At 37.7% G+C, this 26,158-nt stretch overlaps 1 protein-coding gene across 8 annotated transcripts in view; it reads left to right on the forward strand.

Moving 5' to 3' along the window:
• Plc21C (Phospholipase C at 21C) overlaps positions 1-26,158 on the forward strand; it is a 613,502-nt gene that overhangs the window by 542,969 nt on the left and 44,375 nt on the right. For 7 of the 8 annotated variants that reach the window (XM_070099388.1, XM_070099391.1, XM_070099386.1 and 4 more), the window contains one exon: positions 3,348-3,520. In XM_070099388.1, coding sequence (XP_069955489.1) covers positions 3,348-3,520 — 173 coding nt within the window. Of the gene's footprint in view, positions 1-3,347; positions 3,521-12,233; positions 14,681-26,158 lie in introns of those variants that run through there. The other variant, XM_070099393.1, reaches the window with a different exon arrangement.

The raw sequence follows: 26,158 nt of genomic DNA on the forward strand, positions 1-26,158 counted from the left end.
GGTGAGTACAGTTAGGTAGAGTGATTAGCAGATAGAGGATTGAACCTCCAACACTCCTTGTCCTGAATGACCAGCAGGAGTTTAGTGCTGAACATGAATAAAAATACAGAATTTACAAGGAGTTTCCCTGTCCCCATTAAGTCCTAATATTGAAGATGGTGGCCATTGTGAAAGTTTAAATAAATGAACAACTTTATTTTTATTTTTGTGCTTAAGTTCCATGAACTGTTAGGAATAGTAAACATCTCTATATCAGTTTCATCAGTAAATGGACTTTCCTACCACTTTTAGATCATTGTTTCCTTTTATCTTTCATTTTCTGTAGGGTTCACCCTCAAACTAAATACAGGAGGGCCCAGCTTGTATGGCTCTTAAGTTTCCAAGCCTGTATGGTAAGCAGAAATTGGAAGCAGGTGGAAAAGAGCAGTTTTTTCATTAACAAATGCATCTAAAATGCCCGATAATGCGTTTACACTATCATTTATTATATTATCAATATAGCTAGGCCTAAAAAAGAGATAAAAAGTAAAATAAATTCACAGTACATAAAATATAGTCACCTTTCCCATACTCAACTGTTCTACAAAAATGGCAGAAAGGCAGTAAAAAGACCGAACATAATGAACAGTGGCTCAGTTGAAAGCATAGAACACTGATAAGAAGGTGCTGAACATGCTGGGCCCTCCTGTCATAGTCATTACATGGGTTTGTACCATATGCAGTATTATGGTTTGCAGTAGACCAAAGTGCTTTTCCAGACTAGAGGAAAGATAGACTCACGTTGTGTTCATAGCATACCATTTGTCTGTAGTAGTGTAACTTGTTCACCGTGTAGCAGTAATAAGACAAGTCTATCATAAATATGGAAGATGATTATGGAAGGATTGATAGTAAGGCACAAAAGGTAGGCTTCTATAGTGGGTTCATGAGTCACTGACCATGTTTTGCTATTAGTGTCAACCCTAAATAACCTATTTTCACCCCATAGGTGATGGTCCCAGGTATATACCCATAGGGTTTATCACCAATCTTCCACATCCAGTTCAGAGGAGGAGGAGGATGTAAAATTTCTATTAAACACTGCAAGTGTTAACAAAACTCCTACACCACAAATAGTTGAACATCTGACTAGATACAGAGCATTTTCTTGGACAACACAAGGCTTTACTACACTAAGTAAATTTAATAGTCATCTGGATATAACAAACACTTGGCTTTCTATTTAAGTGAAGTAGGTTCAAATTTGGATTATTCTTTCTGGAACTGAGAAGAGAGATATACCTGATATTATACACATGGAAGGTACTCAAGGAAATGGTCCCTAGTCTGCACACTACTTTAACAACTTACTGGAGTGAAAGATATGGGAGAAAGTGTGAAATAAACGAAGTGAAGAGCAGAGGGGCTATGGGTAAAATAAGAGAACACTGTTTTAACATCCATGGTTCAAGATTCTTCAACATGCTGTCAGCAGATATCAAATATTGCCAGACCAAAGATAGAAGTTTTTAAGAAGCTGGATGGCTACCTGTTATCAGTGTTAGATCAGCTTGTGTTGATTATGTGGGTCTTAGGGCTGCTGGAACAAACAGCTTGATTAACTGGGTGATCATTGAGGAAGCTTGGCTTTAGGCAAGACTAGGGGTAAAGCTCTTGAAACTGGTGGCAGTTGAGGCACAGGTTATGGGTAAAGCATTCACTATTAGGAATAACTATTATTATACTGTATATTCATGGAAAGTGCTTAAAACCTTAAGAGTCATGCAGCACCTGAGGGTAATCAGGTTTAATCTAAGTAAATTGGACAGTTCAGTAGTTTGGCCTATGTATATTGTTGGGTTGCAGGGTTACAACTCCGCTGGGGCTTAGGCAAGGAGATCCACCTGATTTAATCGGTAATTTTTTGTTCCTGCTTCTGTTTACAAGGAGTTCCTGTTCCCATTTCTTTCATTGGACACTGGTTGAAGCATTGTTTTCTCATAATGAAGGTTTCACCTGCACCAATCTGTTCTAGGGGGCCATCATGCCTACTCTCATCGGGAAGCAAGGCTCAGTACGGTGAAACCTGTCAGTGGCTCTTAAAACCCTCAACTAGAACATCTGTAGAAGGGTTGTGATGGCCCTAGGACAGTTTGGCTGAAAAACACCTGATACAAAGGCATCCATTACAAACTTTTCTCCCATACAGTGGACTTTATCAAGTTATATAAAGAATAAAGCAACAGGATATTATACAGAACTTAAGGTTGCTGGTCATAGAATTCCTAACGTAAGAACATAAGAAAGAAGGAACACTGCAGCAGGCCTACTGGCCCATGCAAGGCAGGTCCAAGTCACCTCCTGACTTAAACCAATGACCCACCTAGTCAGGTCAGATCACATCCACTTAAGGAGCATGGCATCAGACCTATTAGCACAAGCTAGTCAGATCCAGCTTGCTCACACCCACCCACACCCACTCATGTATTTATCCAACCTATTTTTAAAACTTCACAATGTCTTAGTTTCTACGAAGGTACTTGAGAGTTTGTTCCACTCATCCACAACTCTATTACCAAACCAGTGCTTTCCTATATCCTTCCTGAATCTGAATTTTTACAACTTAAAACCATTGCTTCGAGTCCTGTCTTGGCTAGATATTTTTAGCATGCTATTTACATTCCCTTTATTTATTCCTATTTTCCATTTATACACCTCAATCATATACCCCCTAATTTTATGCCTTTCTAGAGAGTGCAGATTCAGGGCCCTCAGTCTGTCCTCACAGGGAAGATTTCTAATACATGGGATCAACTTTATCATCCTTCTTTGTATGTTTTCCATGGTTCATCAAGCACAAACACTGAATACAAAATTTTTAAGTACAGCATGTAAACAACTTTCTGCAACAGGTCCAGTGAACCACATTGTCTGCCACCTAAATATTTCAGCTCTAGCAATTTAGGATGGTGCGACTGGTCTTCTGACCCATCTAGAAGCCAGCTCCAACAGTAAAAGAAATGTGGGACTATGAGAAAACAGAAGGCAGAATGGGACAGACTGACCTAAGATCTTGTTTTAGATAATTCCATTTACTGGTGAAATTGAGATACAGTAGATAAGTGTTTCTAATGTGGTTCACTGAACTCTTCATATGATTCTTAATTCAAATCTTTTAAAAATGTTAGCAAACAAGTATAAAAGAAAAGCAAACATATTTACTTCTATAAACAGCCTCTCTCACTGCTTTATTTTCTTTGTATACTTTTTTACTGTAATACAAAGTCATGAATCATGATTAAGAGGATTCATGAATTAAATGATGCATATGTGCAGTATACAATGCACACAAATATATCATCTTTCAGATATACTCTGCTTTAGATAAGGCCATGAAAATGTCTCAAGGAGCTCAATTAAAGACCTTACAAACTTTACACGATAAGCAAGTTGATGATATAAAACGAAGAACAGAGGAAGCACACAGAGAAAAACGAAAAGGTCTTGGCAAAACAACAGGTGATAAAGAAGAATTAAGCAGGTATGTTACCAGTTCTTTTATATTTTAAGCAAAGTATTAGTTTGCTTGTGTGTTCAGGTTATGATGAACTTATTGGGGAATACAACTCAGAATAACCTCTATTTCCCCACATTAAACATTTCCCTACCACTTTTATTAAAGAATTTTATTTTCAAAGTATACATAATTGTTACAAAAATTTGGAAAGATATATTTTGTACACTATGGAAAGCCCCTGGTTATGCAGGGCATTTCGAGTAAACAAGAACATAATACTATGTGACATTATGCAGTTTTATAGTTAATGTAAGATTGTTTTAGATTTTATAATACAGGTTTATTTCAACATGATATATACACTTGAGAGCATGTTGAAAGGACACAGTTATGCAGAGCATTTCAGGCAAGTTTAAGCCTAACTTAAGACTACAAGGGCATATCATTGTACATGATTTTTAAATGTAATGATATTTTCAAATAACAACTATATGCAGAACATTAAAACTGCAACAGTAATACGAAGAGATAGTAATACAAAAACTGTATTGTTAATTTTTGTTATAGTGATTAATGGGAATAAAAATACAGTCAGGACAATAAGTGTATGAGTGCGAGTGCTGATGGCAGTGTGCATAAACTAGTTGCATTAGCTATATTTGACATTTATATTTAATCTGTGTATACAGTAGGGCCCCGCTTTACGGTGTTCCGCTAATACGGCCACTGTGCCCCACGGTTTGTTTACATTCTCCATGAGCTCTGTGAGCACCGTGTCTCTCCATTGTGTCTGGAAACTTTCTTTCCGAAATTTCAAGAGTTTTAAAGTTATTTCATGTTTTATATAGAATAGACCCTTATATTACATGGATTTATTTGGCTCGTTTTGGTTATTGCACTATTGAAAAATTGTGGCACAATTTTATACAAAACTTTGTAAAATTAACTTAACCTTTAAACTGTCCAAACGTAGATCTACATTCACCTGCTCAGCACTCCAATATTTTGAAAAATATTTTTTTTTTTTTTTAAACTGAAGAGCGCATTTTTATAAATGCTATAGGATAAAAAAAATTTAGGACCAGTACTTACCGAGAAATAAGCCCACGATATTGGTGCTACATGATGAGGTGTCGGCAACATGGAGCACTGCCACTTGCAGAAATAATAAACATTTATCGTTTTTTTTTTCCAATGCTTTTCTATTTTTTGTTGTTTTCATGTTATGATAATAATGTTTTGTTGCAGATCTCTGGATTTCATAGTCAATTCTTGTTGAGACACAAATGTTTGGTACTGAATTAGTAATCATACTGTCACAAACACACATGTTCACACTGATAAATGAATTTGTACACCTGGTTCAATCACATACTATTGTTTACATATATATACAAGGTATTTACAAGTCCCATTTAGGCTTCTAGAAGTCCACCACTGTATGATACTCTAAGAAGCATGGATTCATACAGAGTGCCACCCCACATTGCTGACACACGTATCATGTGTCCTTTCACACTTGGAGTCGCTGTTTAGTGTAAGCACACACAACACACTTTTTCTGGGGATATAGTTTTGGAGCGGTTGGTGCAATTATTTAATAAATGTATGGAAGAGGGTAAGGTACCTAGGGATTGGCAAAGAGCATGCATAGTTCCTTTGTATAAAGGCAAAGGGGACAAAAGAGAGTGCAAAAATTATAGGGGGATAAGTCTGTTGAGTATACCTGGTAAAGTGTATGGTAGAGTTATTATTGAAAGAATTAAGAGTAAGACGGAGAATAGGATAGCAGATGAACAAGGAGGCTTTAGGAAAGGTATGGGGTGTGTAGACCAGGTGTTTACAGTGAAACATATAAGTGAACAGTATTTAGATAAGGCTAAAGAGGTCTTTGTGGCATTTATGGATTTGGAAAAGGCGTATGACAGGGTGGATAGGGGGGCAATGTTGCAGGTGTATGGTGTAGGAGGTAAGTTACTGAAAGCAGTGAAGAGTTTTTATGAGGATAGTGAGGCTCAAGTTAGAGTATGTAGGAAAGAGGGAAATTATTTCTCAGTAAAAGTAGGCCTTAGACAAGGATGTGTGATGTCACTGTGGTTGTTTAATATATTTATAGATGGGGTTGTAAGAGAAGTAAATGCGAGGGTCTTGGCAAGAGGCGTGGAGTTAAAAGATAAAGAATCACACAAAGTGGGAGTTGTCACAGTTGCTCTTTGCTGATGACACTGTGCTCTTGGGAGATTCTGAAGAGAAGTTGCAGAGATTGGTGGATGAATTTGGTAGGGTGTGCAAAAGAAGAAAATTAAAAGTGAATACAGGAAAGAGTAAGGTTATGAGGATAAAAAGATTAGGTGATGAAAGATTGGATATCAGATTAGAGGGAGAGAGTATGGAGGAGGTGAATGTATTCAGATATTTGGGAGTGGACGTGTCAGCGGATGGGTCTATGAAAGATGAGGTGAATCATAGAATTGATGAGGGGAAAAGGGTGAGTGGTGCACTTAGGAGTCTGTGGAGACAAAGAACTTTGTCCTTGGAGGCAAAGAGGGGAATGTATGAGAGTATAGTTTTACCAATGCTCTTATATGGGTGTGAAGCATGGGTGATGAATGTTGCAGCGAGGAGAAGGCTGGAGGCAGTGGAGATGTCATGTCTGAGGGCAATGTGTGGTGTGAATATAATGCAGAGAATTCGTAGTTTGGAAGTTAGGAGGAGGTGCGGGCTTACCAAAGCTGTTGTCCAGAGGGCTGAGGAAGGGTTGTCGAGGTGGTTTGGACATGTAGAGAGAATGGAGCGAAACAGAATGACTTCAAGAGTGTATCAGTCTGTAGTGGAAGGAAGGCGGGGTAGGGGTCGGCCTAGGAAAGGTTGGAGGGAGGGGGTAAAGGAGGTTTTGTGTGCGAGGGGCTTGGACTTCCAGCAGGCATGCGTGAGCGTGTTTGATAGGAGTGAATGGAGACAAATGGTTTTTAATACTTGACATGCTGTTGGAGTGTGAGCAAAGTAACATTTATGAAGGGATTCAGGGAAACCAGCAGGCCGGACTTGAGTCCTGGAGATGGGAAGTACAGTGCCTGCACTCTGAAGGAGGGGTGTTAATGTTGCAGTTTAAAAACTGTAGTGTAAAGCACCCTTCTGGCAAGACAGTGATGGAGTGAATGATGGTGAAAGTTTTTCTTTTTTGGGCCACCCTGCCTTGGTGGGAATTGGCCAGTGTGATAAAAAAAAAAAAAAACTTCTTCTTTGGAGTAGATGGTAGTGGTATTAGGCAGTGACAGTTAGGGATTATTCAGTTGGGCACTTCCCCCTCTGGTTGTGGGGTGACAGGTCTCTGTGGAGTGGCAGGTATAGGTGCGGTACCATACTTTTTTTCGCTGTGAGCATTGCAATGTCTACAAGGTGGAAAAACACTTTGATATACCACTTGTGACTCCTACGCATACAGTCAACAAACCCTATCATGATGTCACACTTGTCAACTTGTCACATATTGTTTGTATAGTCGATGACAGCAGCTGGCTTTACAATAGGTTCATTGTTGAACCTGCTCAGTCTGTCTGTTTGTACCATCTCGTTTCTGTGGATGGTTGACAGCAACATCATGTCCCATTTGTCATGCCACATCAGTGCCATGATGTCATTGGCATGAGACGATTCCATTACACTTGCCCCAGTGAAATTTGGCATGTGTTTTCTACTTCTTCTCACTATTCCACATATATCAGTATTGTTCACACACAGGAAATCAGCGAGCATAGGACTTGTATACCAGTTGTCTGTGTACATTGTATGACCCCTGCCAAGGTATGGCTCCATCATCTTGCGAACATCACCAGAAATGCCCAACATGTGTCTGGTATCGTCGAGTGTCTTTTTCCCTGTGTAGATAATGACATCCAACACAAGACCAGTCTCACAGTCACACATAACAAAGAGTTTTATACCAAAGCGATTACGTTTGCTTGGTATATATTGTTTGAACGACAGTCGTCCCTTGAACAGAACCAAGGACTCATCAACAACAATGCTCTTGAATGGATAAAAGTAGGCACCGAATTTTTGCTTCAGATACATAAACAATTTCTGGATTTTGTATAAGAGGCCATTTCGGTTTGGCGTATTCCTGTCTGAGAAATTCAACATTCGTAGCAACAGAGTGAATCTGTTGCAGGGAAGGAGGTCATGGAAGACTGGAGTACTGATGAAGTGGTCTGTGGACCAGTAGTGTGCTATATTGTTCTTATATGCGTGTGGCATAAGCATGACAGTGCCAAGAAATAAATACATCTCAGTCACAGTTGTATCTTTCCACCTGCACAGCCGTGACGATTCTGAAACATCTGTGTGGTCCATTGTATACCGGTAGTACATGTTGGTCTGGGTAACAATTAGGTTCATTATTGGCTCATCAAAGTATAATTGAAAATAGTCTAACTCTATAGACTCATTTGTGATGGGACAGTGTGGCATGATGCCACTTCCACTGCCATCAAAATTGAAAGGACATAGCACAAATGGTGTACTTTCTGTCCAGTTCCATGTGCAGTCACATGGTGCAGGTTGGACTTGTGGCATGGGGCGTGGGGGAGCAGGAGAGGGAACAGGAGTGGAGGCAGCATGATCATTATCACTATCACTATCAGTGGGTGGGGTTTCAGATCGTGACCTCATACGATCCTTGCCGACGCACATGGCACACTGCCTGAACGTAGGTTACGACGCCTAAAAGTACGTTCACTGGGGAATAATGATAATCATTTTCCCTTGTCGACTTGGCTATGGGCATAAAATCTATTTTGTCATCATCACTTATATCACTTTCACTTATCATCATTACCAAAACGCATGGAAAATGATAATTTCCTCTTACGGAGTTGCCTTTGGGAAGTAACACTAGCAACCCCAGAGGTACTGGGCCGAGGGTCTGTTGTGGCCACACTGGCCACATTAGCCACAGTGGCCACTTCAGAAGTGCTGGGCTGAGGGTCTGGTATGGCCACACTGTCCACCCCAGAGGTCATGGACTGAGGGTCATATGGGTTATCATGAAAAGTTTCACTAATTCCTTGATCATTAGTGGCCATATCAGTGTCAAAACCACTAAACTCGCATTCTCTATCACTTTCTGAGAATACTAGTATTAATACGATGAGGCGTGAGTGAATCACGAGGGTTTGCCATGATGTTGACCCAAGATGGAGATGAAACTAACTGGTGTTACCACGCGGTACCCCGGCATCCTCGATTTTTTCACAGTGCGCAGACCCATTCTCTCATGTCTAGGCGACTCAGGCCTATTGAGCCAGTTTTGAAGGAATGAAAAATAAAACATTGATCTACATTTGGAGCCCCCCCTCGCACATGAATGTATATCTGTGTGTGGATAGTTTAAGGGTTAACAGTTCAATTTGTGGGCAGGGAAAAAATTTCCCCAGCTCAAGCTGCTGCTTTGTTGTGAGTCAGACCATTGTGTCAGCAGGGAAGACCTGCCACCATCCCCTGCCACCCGACACTCCCGCCACCCTCAGCCCAGCCTTTGTGAACACATGTCCAGTACCATTCTCTCCTAGGAGCTAGCTGTGTTTGTGAACTGTGTTTTGATCTTTTAACCCTTTGAGGGTCGACAGGCCCTCTCCGAAACTCGTTCTCAGGGTCGGCCAAATTTAAAAAAAAAAAAATTATTTTCTCTTATGGAAAGATAGAGAATCTTTTCCCGATCATAAAGACACCAAAAGTTTGAAATTTGATAGAAAACTTACGGAATTATGCTCTCGCAAAGTTAGCGGTCTCAGCGATGTTTACGCATCGGCGATTTTGCCCACTTTGAGCCCCATTTTCGGCCAATTTCACTGTACTAGTCGACAAAAAACATGAATATTTCGCTAGAACTCCATTTTTTCTATCGAATGGGTGCAAGAAACCACCCATTTATGAAATTCAACTATCCAGTACAGTGGTCAGAATTTAGCAATTTTGCCAATTTCACACAAATTTCAAAAGATGCCAATTTCCGAATAGGGTCCAGAATAAACAAGAAAGACATTCCTGGCACTAAAATGACATTTCTTCTAGTCATTAGTCACGTCTCAAGGCCCCTCTTATATTCTTTTGCTTTCCACTTTGAATTTTTATTTTCACAAAAAATATAAGATTTACTGTTATGCAGACTACTGCATTAGTGTAAAAAATGGTATAAATATTATTGGTGCACTTGTGAAAGAATATTAGACTCACCAGTTGACGTGTATTGCACGCTTGGCACGATTTGTTTACTTTTGAAGTTTGGTAAAAATCGAACATTTCTGCTACTTTGAGCTCAATTTCAAGGCACCTTTCATTCTAAAACCAGTCAAAATCATCTCAATTTCTGTAATATGTCTTCCATTCTATAAAATGAGACCAAGAAAACTAGAATACAACAATAAATACCATACGAAAATACACTGCAAAGTCGCTGATTTATTAAAAAAAAATGGTCAAAGTTTTTTTTTTCTCATTATGCACTGTGTGCTGCAGGATTTTTTTTAGACTGTGCACACTGACCACAGACCCATTCTTTCATATGAAGGCCTACCAGCTTTCTCCCACTAGATTTGAGGCCGCTAGAATTTATGAGTACTAGTACGTCAAAAACCCCTACGCGTAAGACGTACTAGTACGACCAAAACCCTCAAAGGGTTAATTGCCATCTGCCAAGCAGTCATGGCACTCAGTAGGCATGTGAGTGTTGTTGAAAGTGGAAAGAAAAGGTATAATCATTTAAGTTTTAGAGTCACTAAGAAATAGATACATTAGACAAGAGAGAGCCCATGGCCTTAATGAAGCATCAGTACAACTACAAAGAATGAGGTAAATACATATGAGTTTGTGTGATGAACAACTGACTTACTTGACTGACTGACAGACTGATTTAAGTGACTGACTGACTGACTTGACTTACCAACTTGACTTTACTGACAAACTTTTTCACTGAAGAGGACCCTGACGAATCTAGAAGCAGTTACCTGGAGGTTACCTGGAGGTTATTCCGGGGATCAACGCCCCCGCGGCCCGGTCCACGACCAGGCCTCCCGATGGATCAGGGCCTGATCAACTAGGCTGTTACTGCTGGCCGCACGCAGTCCGACGTACGAGCCACAGCCCGGCTGATCCGGCACTGCTCTGAAACAGTGTCTAGAGCAGCTGATACCTTACCATCAGCTGTATAATGTATTGCAGGGTAAAATAGCCCAGAAATCCATTACAGAATTTATGCACACTCCAGTACAACCATCAAATTCAGTACCAGAACCTCTACCATCCACCTCAGCCCAGTAGGGCCACAGCATAACTCTCCACTCTCTCGACAATCATTGACAAACATCAGCACCCACAATTTAAGGTAAGAAATACTATTATTTCTGTTGCATTAAAAACAACATAATACATCATGACAATGAACAACAATTACATATTCACTTTTATTTTTATAAGATCTGGAGGTCTAAATAAAAAGGTGTTTGGCTTTTTTGGGGATCCCAGGAACGTAACCCTATTTCTCCCATAAGTTCTTCAGTTTATCTCATACGGATTTATCTACACAGCATTTTCAGGAACGTAACTACCGTGTAATATAGGGGTGTACTGTATATATTGGCGTCATAAGGGGCGGGCGGGGGAGCTCCCCAGGTGATACCATAGAGCCTCTAAAGAAGGTGACACTAATGACCAGAACAGTGCTGCAGCAACATAGAGAAAAATCCTTTTTTTCTATGTAGCCTATTATATGATTACAGAGTAGAAATAGGCCTAAATAGGAAAAATCAGTGATGCTATATGAAAAACTATGATAAATCGATAATTTTATTTACAATATTTTTGAAAAAAACCCTAAACCACCTGGCATCACTATGATCAGTCATCACTGACGTAACATCCTGTCTGCTGCACTGCCCACGAGTGAGTTTGGTCCAGGTGGTGGTGTATATGTGGCTGGGTTAAACACACAAAGGGGTCAGGTAATTATCATATTTTGAGCTTTACTTCTGCTTATTGGTAATTTCAGTCATGTCATGAATCAAGATATATGAATGGGTGAGAACTGACATTCATGAAATGTTTAAATAACCATGGTACGTAACTGGCTATGTTAATGAAATTATGCCTTTTCAATATTAACCGGTTCACTGCAGTTAAGTACTTTTCCATTATATTATTGCAATTAATAAAAAGTTTGAAGGCAGGGCCAAGTTTTTTCAGTAAATTTGTTTTGGTAAAGTTCTATGCCATGTATCTAATGCAATGTGCATACTTAGCCTACTGTATTTATGTCGATATCCTTTTTAACTGCACATTGTTGTTATCAATCTTTGTGGGCTAAAGCTTATAGGGCCAGGAGGCTTACCAAATAATATGGTACAGTGGTAGGTACTCATTAGTGTTACATTCATAATGACCATTATGATTATTTCACCAATTCATGGGGAAGTAGGCTAAATTTCTTTGCTTTGCCCTCAGTCTGGTTAGAGGAGTTAAATATCCAACAGGTTCTATTGAAAAAAATTAATGCAATCATGAAACAAAAGTTATTATTTGCTAGTCTTAATTTCACCCGAACGTAACCCACTTATTTCCTTTCCTAACTTCATTTCATCCTCGGTAAGATAATAGAATTGGCACCATTTATTTGTTTGTCACCATTAAAAATTACCAAATATTCAGTAGAACCAAAACAGTGAACCTGGCATTCTTTTTTCAGATCATTGATGTAATATCATGCCTCGTGGAGTGCATAAATCGAAGAGGCCTAGTTTATGTCAACAAAAGAAGGCTAAAAATGACAAAGTTCAACTAATGAGAAAAATGGCTGGGTCTATAGTTCAATATCTTAAGAAACCCAATAATGGCCAGAGTTCATTAAATGATTTTAGTCATGATCCTACTGATAACACTGATGTCAATTTTGACTCTGATAATGGTAATATAAGCGACAGGAATGAAGGGAATGAGAGTCTGAGAGAGTTAGCATTGATGGGTGATGTTTCTTCTTGGAAAATTCCAGTTCCAGACCATTCCCACATTGAAATCATCAGAAGAGGTAGTTATGTTTATCAGAACAAGGATAGCCCTTTTCATTTTACAAAAAGGAAAAATGCAAAAGTGAATGAACGTCAGTTTTCTAAAGACTGGTTCTGCAAAAAGATGCCGAATAATGAGAAAGTTTTGTGATCATGGATGGCGCACTTTCCAGTCATTGGGAAATTATACTGTTACTGCTGTAGATTGTTTACCACTAGTGTTACAAACTTACAAGTATAACATCAAAGTTTGTGACTGGGTTTCAAATATGGTAGAAACTGAATCCAACAGTACACAATCATGAAACTTCTGATGAACACCTATGTTGCCTTGAGAACTGGAAAGCCATGGCAGCCAGTCTAAAGGTGAACAAAACCATAATTGCAGAAATAATAGTTTCAGTGGAAATCCAGAAGAAAAGGTGGAGGGAAATGTACAGGTTGCTCGGACATTACACCGTTTCTGGCTGAACAGAACCTAGCATTTCTTGGCCACAGGGAGGGCAAATTCTCATCATATAGAGGAAACTTTCTTGAGATGGTTGAATTGATGGCTAAGTATGATCTTGTGCTAAAAGAGCACCTAATGAGACTGAAGTGCAGCTCAAGTGAACACAGGTCATCAGTTTCTCTCACCGTGAACTCAAAATGAGTTTTCAAGTGTTCTGGCTTGTACACCTTTAGAATGGCTTGTACACCTCCATGGAAGTGTACAAGCCATTCTCAAGGAAAAGAAGAGGGCAATTTTCAGTGGTTGTGTGAACCATTCATTGAACTTGTGTGGTCAGCATTCTTTTGCCAAGAATTCATCATGTGTGAAATTTTTTGGCAGTCTTGAGTCAGTGTACACATTCTTTGCCTCCTCCACCCATCGATGGGATGTATTAATGGACCATACTGCAGTCTCTTTGAAAAGATCATCAACAACTAGATGGAGTTCTCATTACAGTGCAATGAAACAAGTAGCGGAATTGTTTGAGAAATTTGTGGCAGCAGTTGAAGCTCTTTGCTATCCACAGGAAAATTTGGATACAAGAGGAGCAGCCCAAGGTCTTCTCCCTGCCATATGCAATTTCATATTTTTGTATTATCTGTATTTCTGGTGTGACATACTTTGGGAGGTTCAGCTTGCACAGCAGTACTTGCTGACTAAGGATTTAACTCTTGACAAAGTGGTGAAGAAGCTAGAGGCATTGTGATTATTTTGGTATGAAGGGTGAGAGTGCACAGTGGAGGATTCAATACAACAGGCACTTTTGAAATGTGAGGAGTATGGATTTCCAACAGAGAGAAGAATCAGGTTAAAGAAAAGGATGGCAGGGGAGCAGGCAAGAGATTCTGGATTCACTCTACAGGAAGAAAACAAGAGGACAATGTTGGAGTGCATTGATCATTTTCATAATGAACTCAAGATACAATCAAAAGCAATCAAGGATGTGACAACCCTGTTTGGGGTCATTCAAACGAAGAATCTTGTACAAGCTACTGAAGAAGAATTGGAGGTGATGGTTTCAAGACTCACAGTCTTCTATAATGAAATATGCAAGAATGAGCCTGTGCTTGAAATACCAAGACTAAGGAGGCACCTGCAAGCTGCTGATGTTGATCTTGAAAAAGTTAAGCACTGGACTACATTGGATGCACTAACATTCATAGCTGAATGGAATTTCATCAAATCTCTTCCAACTCTTACACTGCCTAAAGTTGCTCCTTACTATATGTTTCTTTGGCATCATGTGAAAGGGGTTTCTTGAAGTTGAAGCTGATTAAAAACTATTTACAGTCCACAATGAGTCAATCCAGAATCTCTGACTTAGCAATATTATCCATAGAAAATGGGTCAGTTGACAGCATTGATTGTGATGTGATAGATAATTTTGCAGGATTGAAGGCAAGGAAATGTCAGATCTGATTTATTGAGATGTTACCTGTACTCAAGGTCAAATTGGAACTAGTGTTTCTCTGATATTGCAATGTTTTTCTTTATTTTTCAAGATTTGTTTTTTCATTGTTGAAGATGAATAAATGTAGGATCTGTTGCCTCTACTCAAGTGGTATTCGAGTTTATGTTCCTTCAATATTACTACGATTATTATTCATTTTATCATTAATAAAGTTGAGAAGTATTCTCCTGTTCGGTTTATGGCCCTTAAACATTCTCATTGCTAAACATTAGTTATTGGGCATGCAGTAGTGACGTAACTGGAGTTTACTACCCCCCATCCCCCCGCCCTTGGATTTTATGGGGGCAACACCAAAAATGCCGGCCTAGGTGACACCAACCCTAGTAACGCCACTGGCTGTATGCTCTGATAATCATACCTAAGTGTACCTGTACCTAAATAAACTTACTGTGCTTGTGTGCAGTGCAGGTACACATTAAAATCAATAAGAGTGTCTTATTAGTCTTGAAGATGCCATATTAATAATGATAATAATAATATGCAATAATAATCACTCTGAGGTGCATTAAATGTCTTGTATTACGCTAATATAGGTATTTTCATTAATCCATCGATGATATTTTTTCAAAATTATATAATAAACATGCTACATAACATATAAACATGATAAATACACCACACAGTAGAATAAATTAACATAAATATGAGATGTTTTTCCAGTGTTGTCGGAGTGTTGGAAAGAATAATGCTTTCTCTAGTTCAGCACCAAAGAAAATGTGTACACAATAGTATTACTGGTGGTAGCTGCAGAAAATTATTCCTTCTGTATGCCTTCACTCAGAGCATCATTCCTTCTAAAAATGGTGTGATACATGAGAGTGAGAGTGTTGCTTTTTATTCTACTGGACCAACATGGAGACAACTTGTACACAATGTAAGGTGTTTGCATTATAGTATAAGCTTCACAGACATGGAAATGAATGTTCATCTGCTTGTTTACATACTCCGCATTACTCTCCTCTCTCATTTACTTGTTCTCTTGCTATGTCTCTCTCGTTTATGTTTTACCTCATTTACTCACCTTTCACCCTACATTAAGACTACAAATATTTTAAGGTAGTAATGAATGTACTGTACATGCATTTTATCACTCTAGGGCGCTTTAAATGCTGTAGTATATTACGTGTGGGTGAGGTGGCCTGGCTGACTACCATACCTCGCACACCTGACTTCTTACAATAAAAACTACTCACCTCTCACCCTACATTAAGACTACAAATATTTTAATAATGAGTGTACTGTGTGTGTATTTTATTTTTTATTGTTTTTAATGCCAAATTCTATTGCTAATGTAATATATGTTAGTATAAACTTGTTATCTGGCATTTATATGCATTTATAAGTGGCAAAAATGGTGTTCTGCTTTCCAGCAATGTCCACTTTCCAGTGGTAGCCTGGAACCTAACCTGCCATGTAAGTGGGGCCATACTGTATTTACATCAGAGTCAGGAGTTTTCAACAATATTTTTGAAGCAGTTGGCAGATAGATAAATAAGAATATTCTGGTAGTGAGTTCCATATTTTTTAGTCTTATTTTTGCATGGAGTTTCTATTCATGTTGAGGTAAACATGTGGGATACTGTACTGTGTCTGTGCTTTCTGTTGCAGCTCTCCAAGAAGAGTTTTAGCACAGGGTTAATATTGTATTGAGTGTCCTATATTCGTAGTTTGCATCAACATGTATGCTGTTAGAGAACACTTTGATTACATAGATCATAAGTGTTCTTGGCAGTGAAACAATAAATACAACACATTTAACTTTTTCAGTGGCCATCACATAGATCTTCATTATAAATGCCAGGGTCCCTCACATAGATCTATGTTTTGAGTACAGCTCCCTCAGTTAAGCTGTGAGCAGTGAATTTTGGCCTAGATACAGTAGGGCCCCACTTATACAGCAGGTCGGGTTCCAGGCTACTGCCAGAAATCGGACATATCCGGAAAGCAGAACACCATTTTTTTCTACATATAAATGTCAGATAATAAGTTTACACTAACATATATAAAGTTAGCAAAAGAACAAGGCATTAAAAGCAATAAAAAGTAAAATACACACACAGTACACTTATTACTTACCTCAAAATTATTGTTCAAATTTCATTGTACAATCTCTTAGTAATTAAATAATCAACTACCTCATTTTGTGATTTTACTAGTAAGCATAAGTCACCTTATGTAATTTTCTTATTTACTATTGTTTGCTTAAACATTAGCTGAATTGATACTTTCTCTGTCCATATTACTACCTCATATTTTTTAAATACTATCAATTGATATTACTTACTAAAATTAATAATTACCATTTTTATTATAATTTCAATTTACTCTCAACATTTTTGACATTTAATAACCATTACTTGTCTAATTACCTTTACCTGTTTTAATACCACATTTACTATCTTAGAGTACTCTTAATTACCTTGTACTGCCAAATAACCTCAAGTATAACTACCAGTGCAATATTGAATGAAATAAACATTACTTTTTCACTTTTTTTGTAATCATTATTACTTACTAAAATTTTATTAAACACCATATTTACTACCAGTCAATTTTACTTTTTTACATTAAACATTATTTTATACTTCCCATAACATTTTGTTGCCAAATTTTCAAGTTTGTATATTCAACTCCAACCTTTATATTATCCTTTGTACCTGTGTACCTGTCTACCATCTTACTATCATATTATAACCAAGACATTACCATTGTTATTTTTTACTATTATTCTTTTGGTACTTTAATTGTGAATTTTATTTTGTCAATTTAAATCTAGTTATACTCTTGATCTTGTCAACAACATATACCAGACTCTAGTGCAATTGCAAGTACCATTTCAATTTGTATTTTTATAAGTTTATATTGTAAGTCCTACTCAAAGATTGTTTTCATATCTTAGTGACTATATTGTGTGTGCAATTAGTGTATATTTCAATTATATTATTGTTCAAGCCCCTTAACTATCTTTTGCTAACTAGTACCAACTACCTCATATATTTTTTTTTTCTACTTTTTTTTATTCTTTTGCTACCTTAACTTGTATATTTTATCTTGTCAATTTAAATCTAGTTATACTCTAATTCTTGTAAACAACTTATATAACACCTTAGTGCAATTACAACTGAGAGTCTTGTGCCTTTTTTATATCATTAGATTAAACTCAGTTGTACTATAGCTCATTCTAGCTCAATACATAGTCAATACCAAAGTCATTATATTAGACCATAGTGTAATTACTAGTGAGAGCCTGGTGCTATTTTTAATTTGTATTTCTACATTATTAGATTAAACCTAGTTGTACTATTGCTCACTCTAGGTCAATACATAGACTATACCAAAGTCATTACATTAGACCTTAGTGCAATTACAAGTGAGAGTCTTGTGCTATTTTTAATTTGTATTTCTATATTATTAGTTTATACCTAGTTGTACTTTAGCTCATTCCAGCACAACACATAGACAACACCAACTTCATTATGTGTATTAGTGACTATACTCTACATGACAAAAATGCTATAGCTATATACTTGTCCAAACCTCCCACCACTACAGATATCAGTACTAAAACTCAACACACAACTCAGGATATAAATAACCATAATTTAAACCTAGAAGGTGATTGATCACATTGACCCTGATCTAAACCTACATAATCTGACACACAATCAAAACCTATTGGAAAGTAACTGCCTTTACTACACAGCATCACAAGCCAGCACTATCCTAAACAATGATAAAAGTCTATCAGTACTTAACTACAACATCAGGTCCTTAAGCAAACACTATGATGACCTCCTGGCACTCCTTGAATCACTAAAGACACCCTTCTCCTGCATTATTCTTACCGAGACCTGGCTAAAACAGGACACAATAGATATCTACCCTCTACCAGGATACACAGCAATCCACAACTGCAGACCATACCAAGTTGGGGGTGGTATTGCAGTCTATTACTCTAACCAATTATCTTGTATCAGCACCAATTGCTTTAGTGATGAATATGGAGAATACATTTTTGCTAATTTTACTGTAAAAAACCTTAAGACTCCTATAACAATCGGTAAGAATAATCACTAAATCCCATCCCTGGCAACACACCCCCCTACTCTTCATAGATCTAAACTTACTCCCTGTTCAGTACATCCACACTTACTACTGTGCAATCTACATCTACAGGACCTTAAATTCCAATATTAACCTTGACCTAAAACGCTTTCTTGATAGTTGTGACAGAACCCACAGGCATAACACCAGACACAAACATCTCTATGACATTCCCCGTGTCCGACTAAACCTTTACAAAAATTCAATGTATGTCAAAGGCCCTAAAATCTGGAACACCCTGCCTGAAAATTCCAAAACTGCAGACACATTCATCACCTTCAAAACTACCATCAGAAAACATCTTATCTCCCTGATACACCCTGTCAACTAATAATACGAATACCACCTGGTGGTTCACACTTACACTCACTCACCCATTTGACCATAAACAGAAATATCAATCTCAATCTCAAAATAATGAATCTTAACTAGTCATAAGTTGGCCTGTGATACTCCAATACTGAAACTATGTATAGTGCCAAAACAAAAGCATTCACACTGCTAAACTCACAACTAGTATTTAGTCACTTAGCCATAATACCAACTTATCTCATAATTTTGTAACATTTTAAACCTAAGATTTAATATAAGTCTACCCGAAATGCCTAGCCATGCTAGGCGTTCTAGTGGTACACTCTGTAATTATTATTTTACTACATGTAAACCACACAATAACCAAATTCTGTAAACTCAGCATTGTAATACTTATAGAGAATAAAGTTTGAATTGAATTGAATTGAAGTGAGTAGTGTTTATTGTAAGAAGTTAGGTGTGGTAGGTACAGTAGCCAGCCAGGCCACCCCACCCACACGTAATATACTTCGACATTTAAAGAGCCCTAGTGATAAAATGCATATAGTGTACACTCATTACTTATCTTAATATACCTGTAGTCTTAAACTGTCTAAACGTGGATCTACTTTCACTCACGTAACGCTCCGAATATTTTGAAAAAAAAAAAAAAAATTAAATGATAAAAGGATAAATGTTTTTTTTTTTTTTTTTTTTTTTTTTAGAGTCAGCACTTACTGAGATACATATAAGCCTGCGAAGTTGGCGCTGGATGCTCACCTAATGGCAACATCGAAGTTGCCGATGTACCTTTTTTTTCTCATTTTTATTTTAATTTATATAATTTTTATGTTCTGATAATTACAATTTATAATAGTTCTTGTGATTTCATAGCCAATCTTTGTTCTGACACTAATATTAGGTACTGAAATAGTATTCAGATAGTCACAATCACACCGACAGATGAACATTTTCACCTGCCTTGGTCATTTACTGTTGTCTAGATATATGTATATACAAAGTATTTACAGGTCTCAGCAATGTTTTAGACATTCTGGAAATATATGAAACTCCTTGAAGCATTGTGTTATGATGAGTGTCAGTAAACTACTGACAGTGCAGCAACACTTGATGAATGTGCACTACTCCAGGGAACCCTGGCTTTATTTCTTTTCACTATTACACACAAACATGTCTGTCTGTCTGTCTAGCTCTGCTTATCTGTCTTTCTATCTGCCTGTGTGTGTCTTTCCATCTGCTAGTCTCTGTCTCAGGGAGCGGCTCGTAAACCTGTCGGTTTATGAGCCGCTCCCTTATTCCTGAGCAAGTGAAAATGCGTATTACTTGTGTCATGGTTATCATGCCTTATATCTACTAGCACTACATGTATAGCACTTTGCCTGGAATTTTTGGGTTATCCTTGGTAATTTGCACTATGTGTAATACCTGTACTTACGTGTACATGTGAAAGACAGAGACAGACATAAACAGAGATATAGACAGACAGAGACATAGACTGAGACAGATACAGACAGAGAGACAGCCAAAGTCAGCCAGCCTATCAAATACTTATTACACATGTTCCAGAATCGTTTCTCTTTACTTAGGGCATAGGTTATTGGACATTTTGGCAGGATGACACTACCAGTGGTATCAGACATGAAAGGATGTTGCACAAATGTTGCATATGGGTTATTATTGAGGTTTTTGATATTTCCTTGACCACTTGTGGCCACATCCATCTCAAAGCTACTAAACTCTGGGTCAACATCACTTTCCTCTTGAAAGGGGAGTGTTAATACGACATGACGTCAGTGAATCCCTGGTGTTTGCCATGCTATTTGCTCTAACTGGCTCTGAATTGAACTGGTGCTCCCACAAGGTACTAAGTGGTCCCAGATTTTGTTTAATACTGCACACACCGAGTGTTAAGACCCATTCTATACTGGCCAGGCATCTCAGGCCAATCATGCCAAATTTGGAGGCAAGAAAAATAAAACATAGTTTTGTGTTTGGAGCGCTAGCGGTACAATCGTAGATCTATAATTGGACAGTTTAAGGGTTAATGGTCTTAATATAGGGTGCAAGGTGAATAGTAGGGTAGGTAGGTATCAAATAGTGTAGAAGGTATCGTAACCCCATCTGGCCACCCCACCCACACATTATATACTAGGCATTTAACCCTTTCAGGGTCCGTCCCATAGATCTACGGCTTTACATTCAGGGTCCAAACCGTAGATCTACGTCATGAGCTCAGCTCACTCTGATAAACTGTGAGTGGTACATTTGGACCTTGATATGAGAGAATACATCTATGTGGTATGTGTGCACCACATAAAACAAATCCTGCAGCACACTGTGTATAATGAGAGAAAAAAAACTGAGACCATGATTTTTCGATTAAAACAGCGACTTTGCAGTGTTTTTTCGTATGTTTTTTATAGTTGTATTTGCGATTTCTTGGTCTCATTTGATAGAATGGAAGACATATTACAGAAATAGAGATGATTTTGATTGGTTTTAGCACTGGAAATGGCTTGAAATTGAGCTCAAAGTAGTAGAAATGTTCAATTTTTGCTGATGTTCAAGAGTAAGCAAACGATCTCACACGTCTAATACATGCCAGCTGGTGGGTCTAATATACATTCACAAATGTGGTGATGATATTTATACAATTATTACAATATTGCATAACAGTAAATCTTCTATTTTTTGGTGTGAATAAAAATTCATTATGTGAATAAAAAATCAAAATGGAATCTATTTGTAAAGCCTCAAAATGTAACTAATGAAGAGAGGAAATGTTAGTTTAGTGCCAGGAATACCTACATTGTTTATTCTGGACCCTATTTTGAAATTGGAATATTTTGAACTTTGTGTTAAATTGGCCAAATTACCAACTTCCGATCACTTTATTTTGTAGTTGAAACAGTTGACTTGGCGATTTCTTGTGCTCAATCGATAGAATAGAAGTAATACAACCCAACAAAAGGCTGCAGTTAGAATGATAACAAATTCTCACTACAGGCAGCACACTCCACCAATATTCAATACACTCAACCTACTCACCATACAAAACATCCATACTTATTACTGCACCTATTACATACATAGAACACTCAACTCTGATATTAACCCTCCCCTCAAACATCTCCTTGCCAACCTCAACAGAACACATGACCATAACACAAGGCACAGATCACTCTTAATATTCCTCGTGTCCATCTCACGCTATGCAAAAACTCAATGCACATAAAAGGCCCTAAAATCTGGAATTCATTACCTGTAAATATAAAAGAAACACTACCTGTTTATAAATTCAAGTCTCTTCTCAAAGATCACTTACTCACCCAAAACCAAATAAATACTGAATAACTGAACCTTATAAATTGTATATCTTAAATGTTTCTCACAATTATATCACATAAATGTTAAACCTAAAACCCAATCTAACTTTATTATTTTTTAACCCTTTGACTGTCGAAGGGCCAAATCCTGAAGTTGCTTCTGGTGTCGCAAAATTTTCGAAAAAAAAAAAAATTATTTTTTCTTATGAAATGATAGAGAATCTTTTCCCGATTGTAAAGACACCAAAAAAACGAAATTTGATGGAAAACTGACGGAATTATGCTCTCGCGAAGTTAGCGACTTCGGCGATATTTAAAAATCGGCAATTTCGCCCACTTTGAGCCCTATTTTCGGCTAATTCCGTTATTCCAGTCAACCAAACTCATAACTATTTCTTCAGAACTCTATTTTTTCTATCGATTGAGTACAAGAAACTGCCCATTTACCGATTTCAACTACCCAATAACATGGTCAGAAATTTGCAATTTGGCCAATTTCACGAAAATTAAAAAATACGACAATTTCAAAATAAGGTCCAGAATGAACAATGCAGACATTCCTGGCTCTAAAATAACATTTTCTTTGTTCATCAGTCATGTCTCCAGGTCCCTGTGATATTACTCTTGCTTTTTATTTTGAAATTTTATTCAAACAAAAAATAGAAGATTTACTGTTATGCAGACTACTGCAATACTGTAATAATTGTAAAAATTACATCAACCCATTCATGACTGTGCATTAGAATGGCTATTTGGACATTTATTGGACAATGACATCATTTGTATACTTTTGAACATCGGCAAAAATCAAACATTTCCTGTACTTTGTGCTCCATTTCCAGGTTCTTTTTATAGTAAAATTAATCAAAATCACCTCCATTTCTATAATATAGTTTCCATTCTATCAAATGAGACCAAGAAAACGAGAATACAACCACAAATACTATATGAAAATAGACCACAAAGTCGGCATTTTAATTAAAAAAAACGGTCGGAGTTTTTTTTTTCTCATTATGCACTGCGTGCTCCAGGATTTTTTTTATGTGGTGCACACTGACCACACAGACCCATTCTCTCACATGTGGGCCTACTAGCTTTCTCCTGCCTGATTTGAAGCCGCTAGAATTTATGAGTATATATACGTCAAACACGGTACCTCGCAAACGTATATATACGGCCGCGACAGTCAAAGGGTTAAATACACTACCTAACAGAATACTCCATTCTACTGAATTTACAACAATGCATGCAACCATATGACCTGTCTTTGTAATACTCACTTGTGCTTTATAGTAATCAGTTTACATTAATGTTTTTCACTGATTTCATCATTGCTTAGTTAATCTTAAGTTAATTTTAAGCCAGCCCGTAATGCTATGCATAGTATAAGTGGCTTTGGCATGCTGCTCTTATCTGTATTTTTTTGTACCTCTGTATGTGTGCTCAAAAAAAAAAATAGTTAAGAATTTGGTCAACTGGAATAATGTAATTGGCCTAAAATGGGAGCCAAAGTCGGCAAAATCGCCGATTTGTAAATATCGCTGACTCATCAAAATTCGTGAGAGCATAATTTCGTCAATTTTCCATCAAATTTCGTACTTTTTGTTTTATTACCTTCACAAAAAGATTCTCAAGCATTTCATAAGAAAAAATAACTAATTTTTTTTTTTGAAAATTCTTGGACACTGGGGCACCACTTCAGATTTTGGCCTTGGACCCTGAAGGGGTTAAAGTGCCCTAGAGCAATAAAATGCATATACAGTACACTCATTATACTTACCTTAAAATATTTGTAGTCTTAATGTAGGGTGACAGGTGAGTAAACAAGATTAAATGAATAAACAGAGAGAGAGAAGGAGAATGAGAGAGAATGAGAAAGAGAGAGAGAGAGAGAATGAGAGAGAGAATGAGAAAGAGAGAATGAGAGAGAGAGAATGAGAGAGAGAGAATGAGAGAATGTTTATATGTTACTTAGCATGTTTATTATATAATTTTGAAAAAAATATCATGGATTAAGCAAAATGTCTATTTTAACGTTTTATATGACATTTAAAACTCCTCGGTGTTTATTATTGTGTGTTATTATTATCATTATTGATATGGCATCTTTAAGACTAACAAGACACTCTTAGTGATTTTAATGTGTACCTGCATGCCAGCACAGTAGGTTTATTAGGTACAGGTACATGAGTATAATTGTCAGAGCATATATAAAATACGTATGAAACAACATTAAAACATGTGAAATTTTGGAGTTTCCAGACATAATGGAGAGACACGGTGATCACGGAGAATGTAAACAAACCAGGTGGTGCATGCCATATTAGAAAGATGGGGAGCCGTATAAAGTTTTGGTCATAATTTGAAATTGCCGTATTAGCGGAATGCCATAAGGTGAAACACCATAAAGCAGGGCCCTACTGTATGTGAGAATGTCTTTGTGTGGTGTGTGTGTACAGTATAAAAAATTCCTGCTCTATATGGTGCATGATAGGAATAGCACAACTGTGTGTTATGCTCAGAATAATGACTGAGGTATTTTCTACTGTGATTTTTATGGTTTTATTTTCTGTTTTTTGGTATCATTTGATAAAATGGAAAGTACAGTGGACCCCCGCATAACGATATTAAACCGTTCCTGAGAGCTCATTGTTATGCGAAATTATCGTTATGCGAATGAATTTTCCCTATAAGAAATAATGGAAATCAAATTAATCCGTGCAAGACACCCCAAAGTATGAAAAAAAAAAATTTTACCACATGAAATATTAATTTTAATACACACAAACTGAAAAAGGCATGCACAGTTACATGACACTTACCTTTATTGAAGATCTGGTGATGATTGATGGGATGGGAGGAGGAGAGTGTCTTAGTGTTTAGAAGGGGAATCCCCTTCCATTAAGACTTGAGGTGTCAAGTCCTTTTCTGGGGTTACTTCCCTTCTTCTTTTAATGCCACTAGGACCAGCTTCAGAGTCACTGGACTTCTGTCGCACAACATATCTGTCCATAGTGGCCTGTACCTCTCGTTCCTTTATGACTTTCCTAAAGTGTTTCACAACAGTGTCAGTGTAATAGTCACCACCACGGCTTGCAATAGCTATGTTAGGGTGATTGTCATCAAAAAAGGTTTGCACTTTAAGCCACATTCCACACATTTCCTTAATCTTTGAAGTAGGCAACTTCTTCAATTTCTCTCTCCCCTCCTCCGAAGCAGTTTCCTCAGGTCTGGCCTCTTGCTGTTGAAGTTGATCTAGCAGCTCATCAGTGGTTAGTTCTTCATTGTCCTCCTCCACCAACTCTTCCACATCATCCCCACTAACCTCCAACCCCAAGGACTTTCCCAATGCCACAATGGATTCCTCAACTGGCATAGGATTCCCAGGGTTAGCCTCAAACCCTTCAAAATCCCTTTGGTCTACACATTCTGGCCACAGTTTCTTCCAAGCAGAGTTCAAGGTCCTCTTAGTCACTCCCTCCCAAGCCTTACCTATAAGGTTTACACAATTGAGGATACTAAAGTGATCTCTCCAAAACTTTCTTAGAGTCAATTGAGTTTCTGAGGTCACTACAAAGCACCTTTCAAACAGAGCTTTTGTGTACAGTTTTTTGAAGTTTGCAATAACCTGCTGGTCCATGGGCTGCAGGAGAGGAGTGGTATTAGGAGGCAAAAACTTCACCTTAATGAAGCTCATGTCCCCATAAAGTCGCTCTGCCACGTCTGTAGGATGACCAGGGGCATTGTCTAACACCAGGAGGCACTTAAGGTCTAATTTCTTTTCAGTTAGGTAATCTTTCACATTGGGGGCAAATGCTTGGTGTAACCAGTCATAGAAAAAGTCCCTAGTGACCCATGCCTTACTGTTTGCCCTCCACAGCACACACAAATTAGCCTTGA

The sequence above is a fragment of the Cherax quadricarinatus genome, chromosome 67, assembly GCF_038502225.1.
Source record: "Cherax quadricarinatus isolate ZL_2023a chromosome 67, ASM3850222v1, whole genome shotgun sequence".
Lineage (NCBI taxonomy): Eukaryota > Metazoa > Arthropoda > Malacostraca > Decapoda > Parastacidae > Cherax > Cherax quadricarinatus.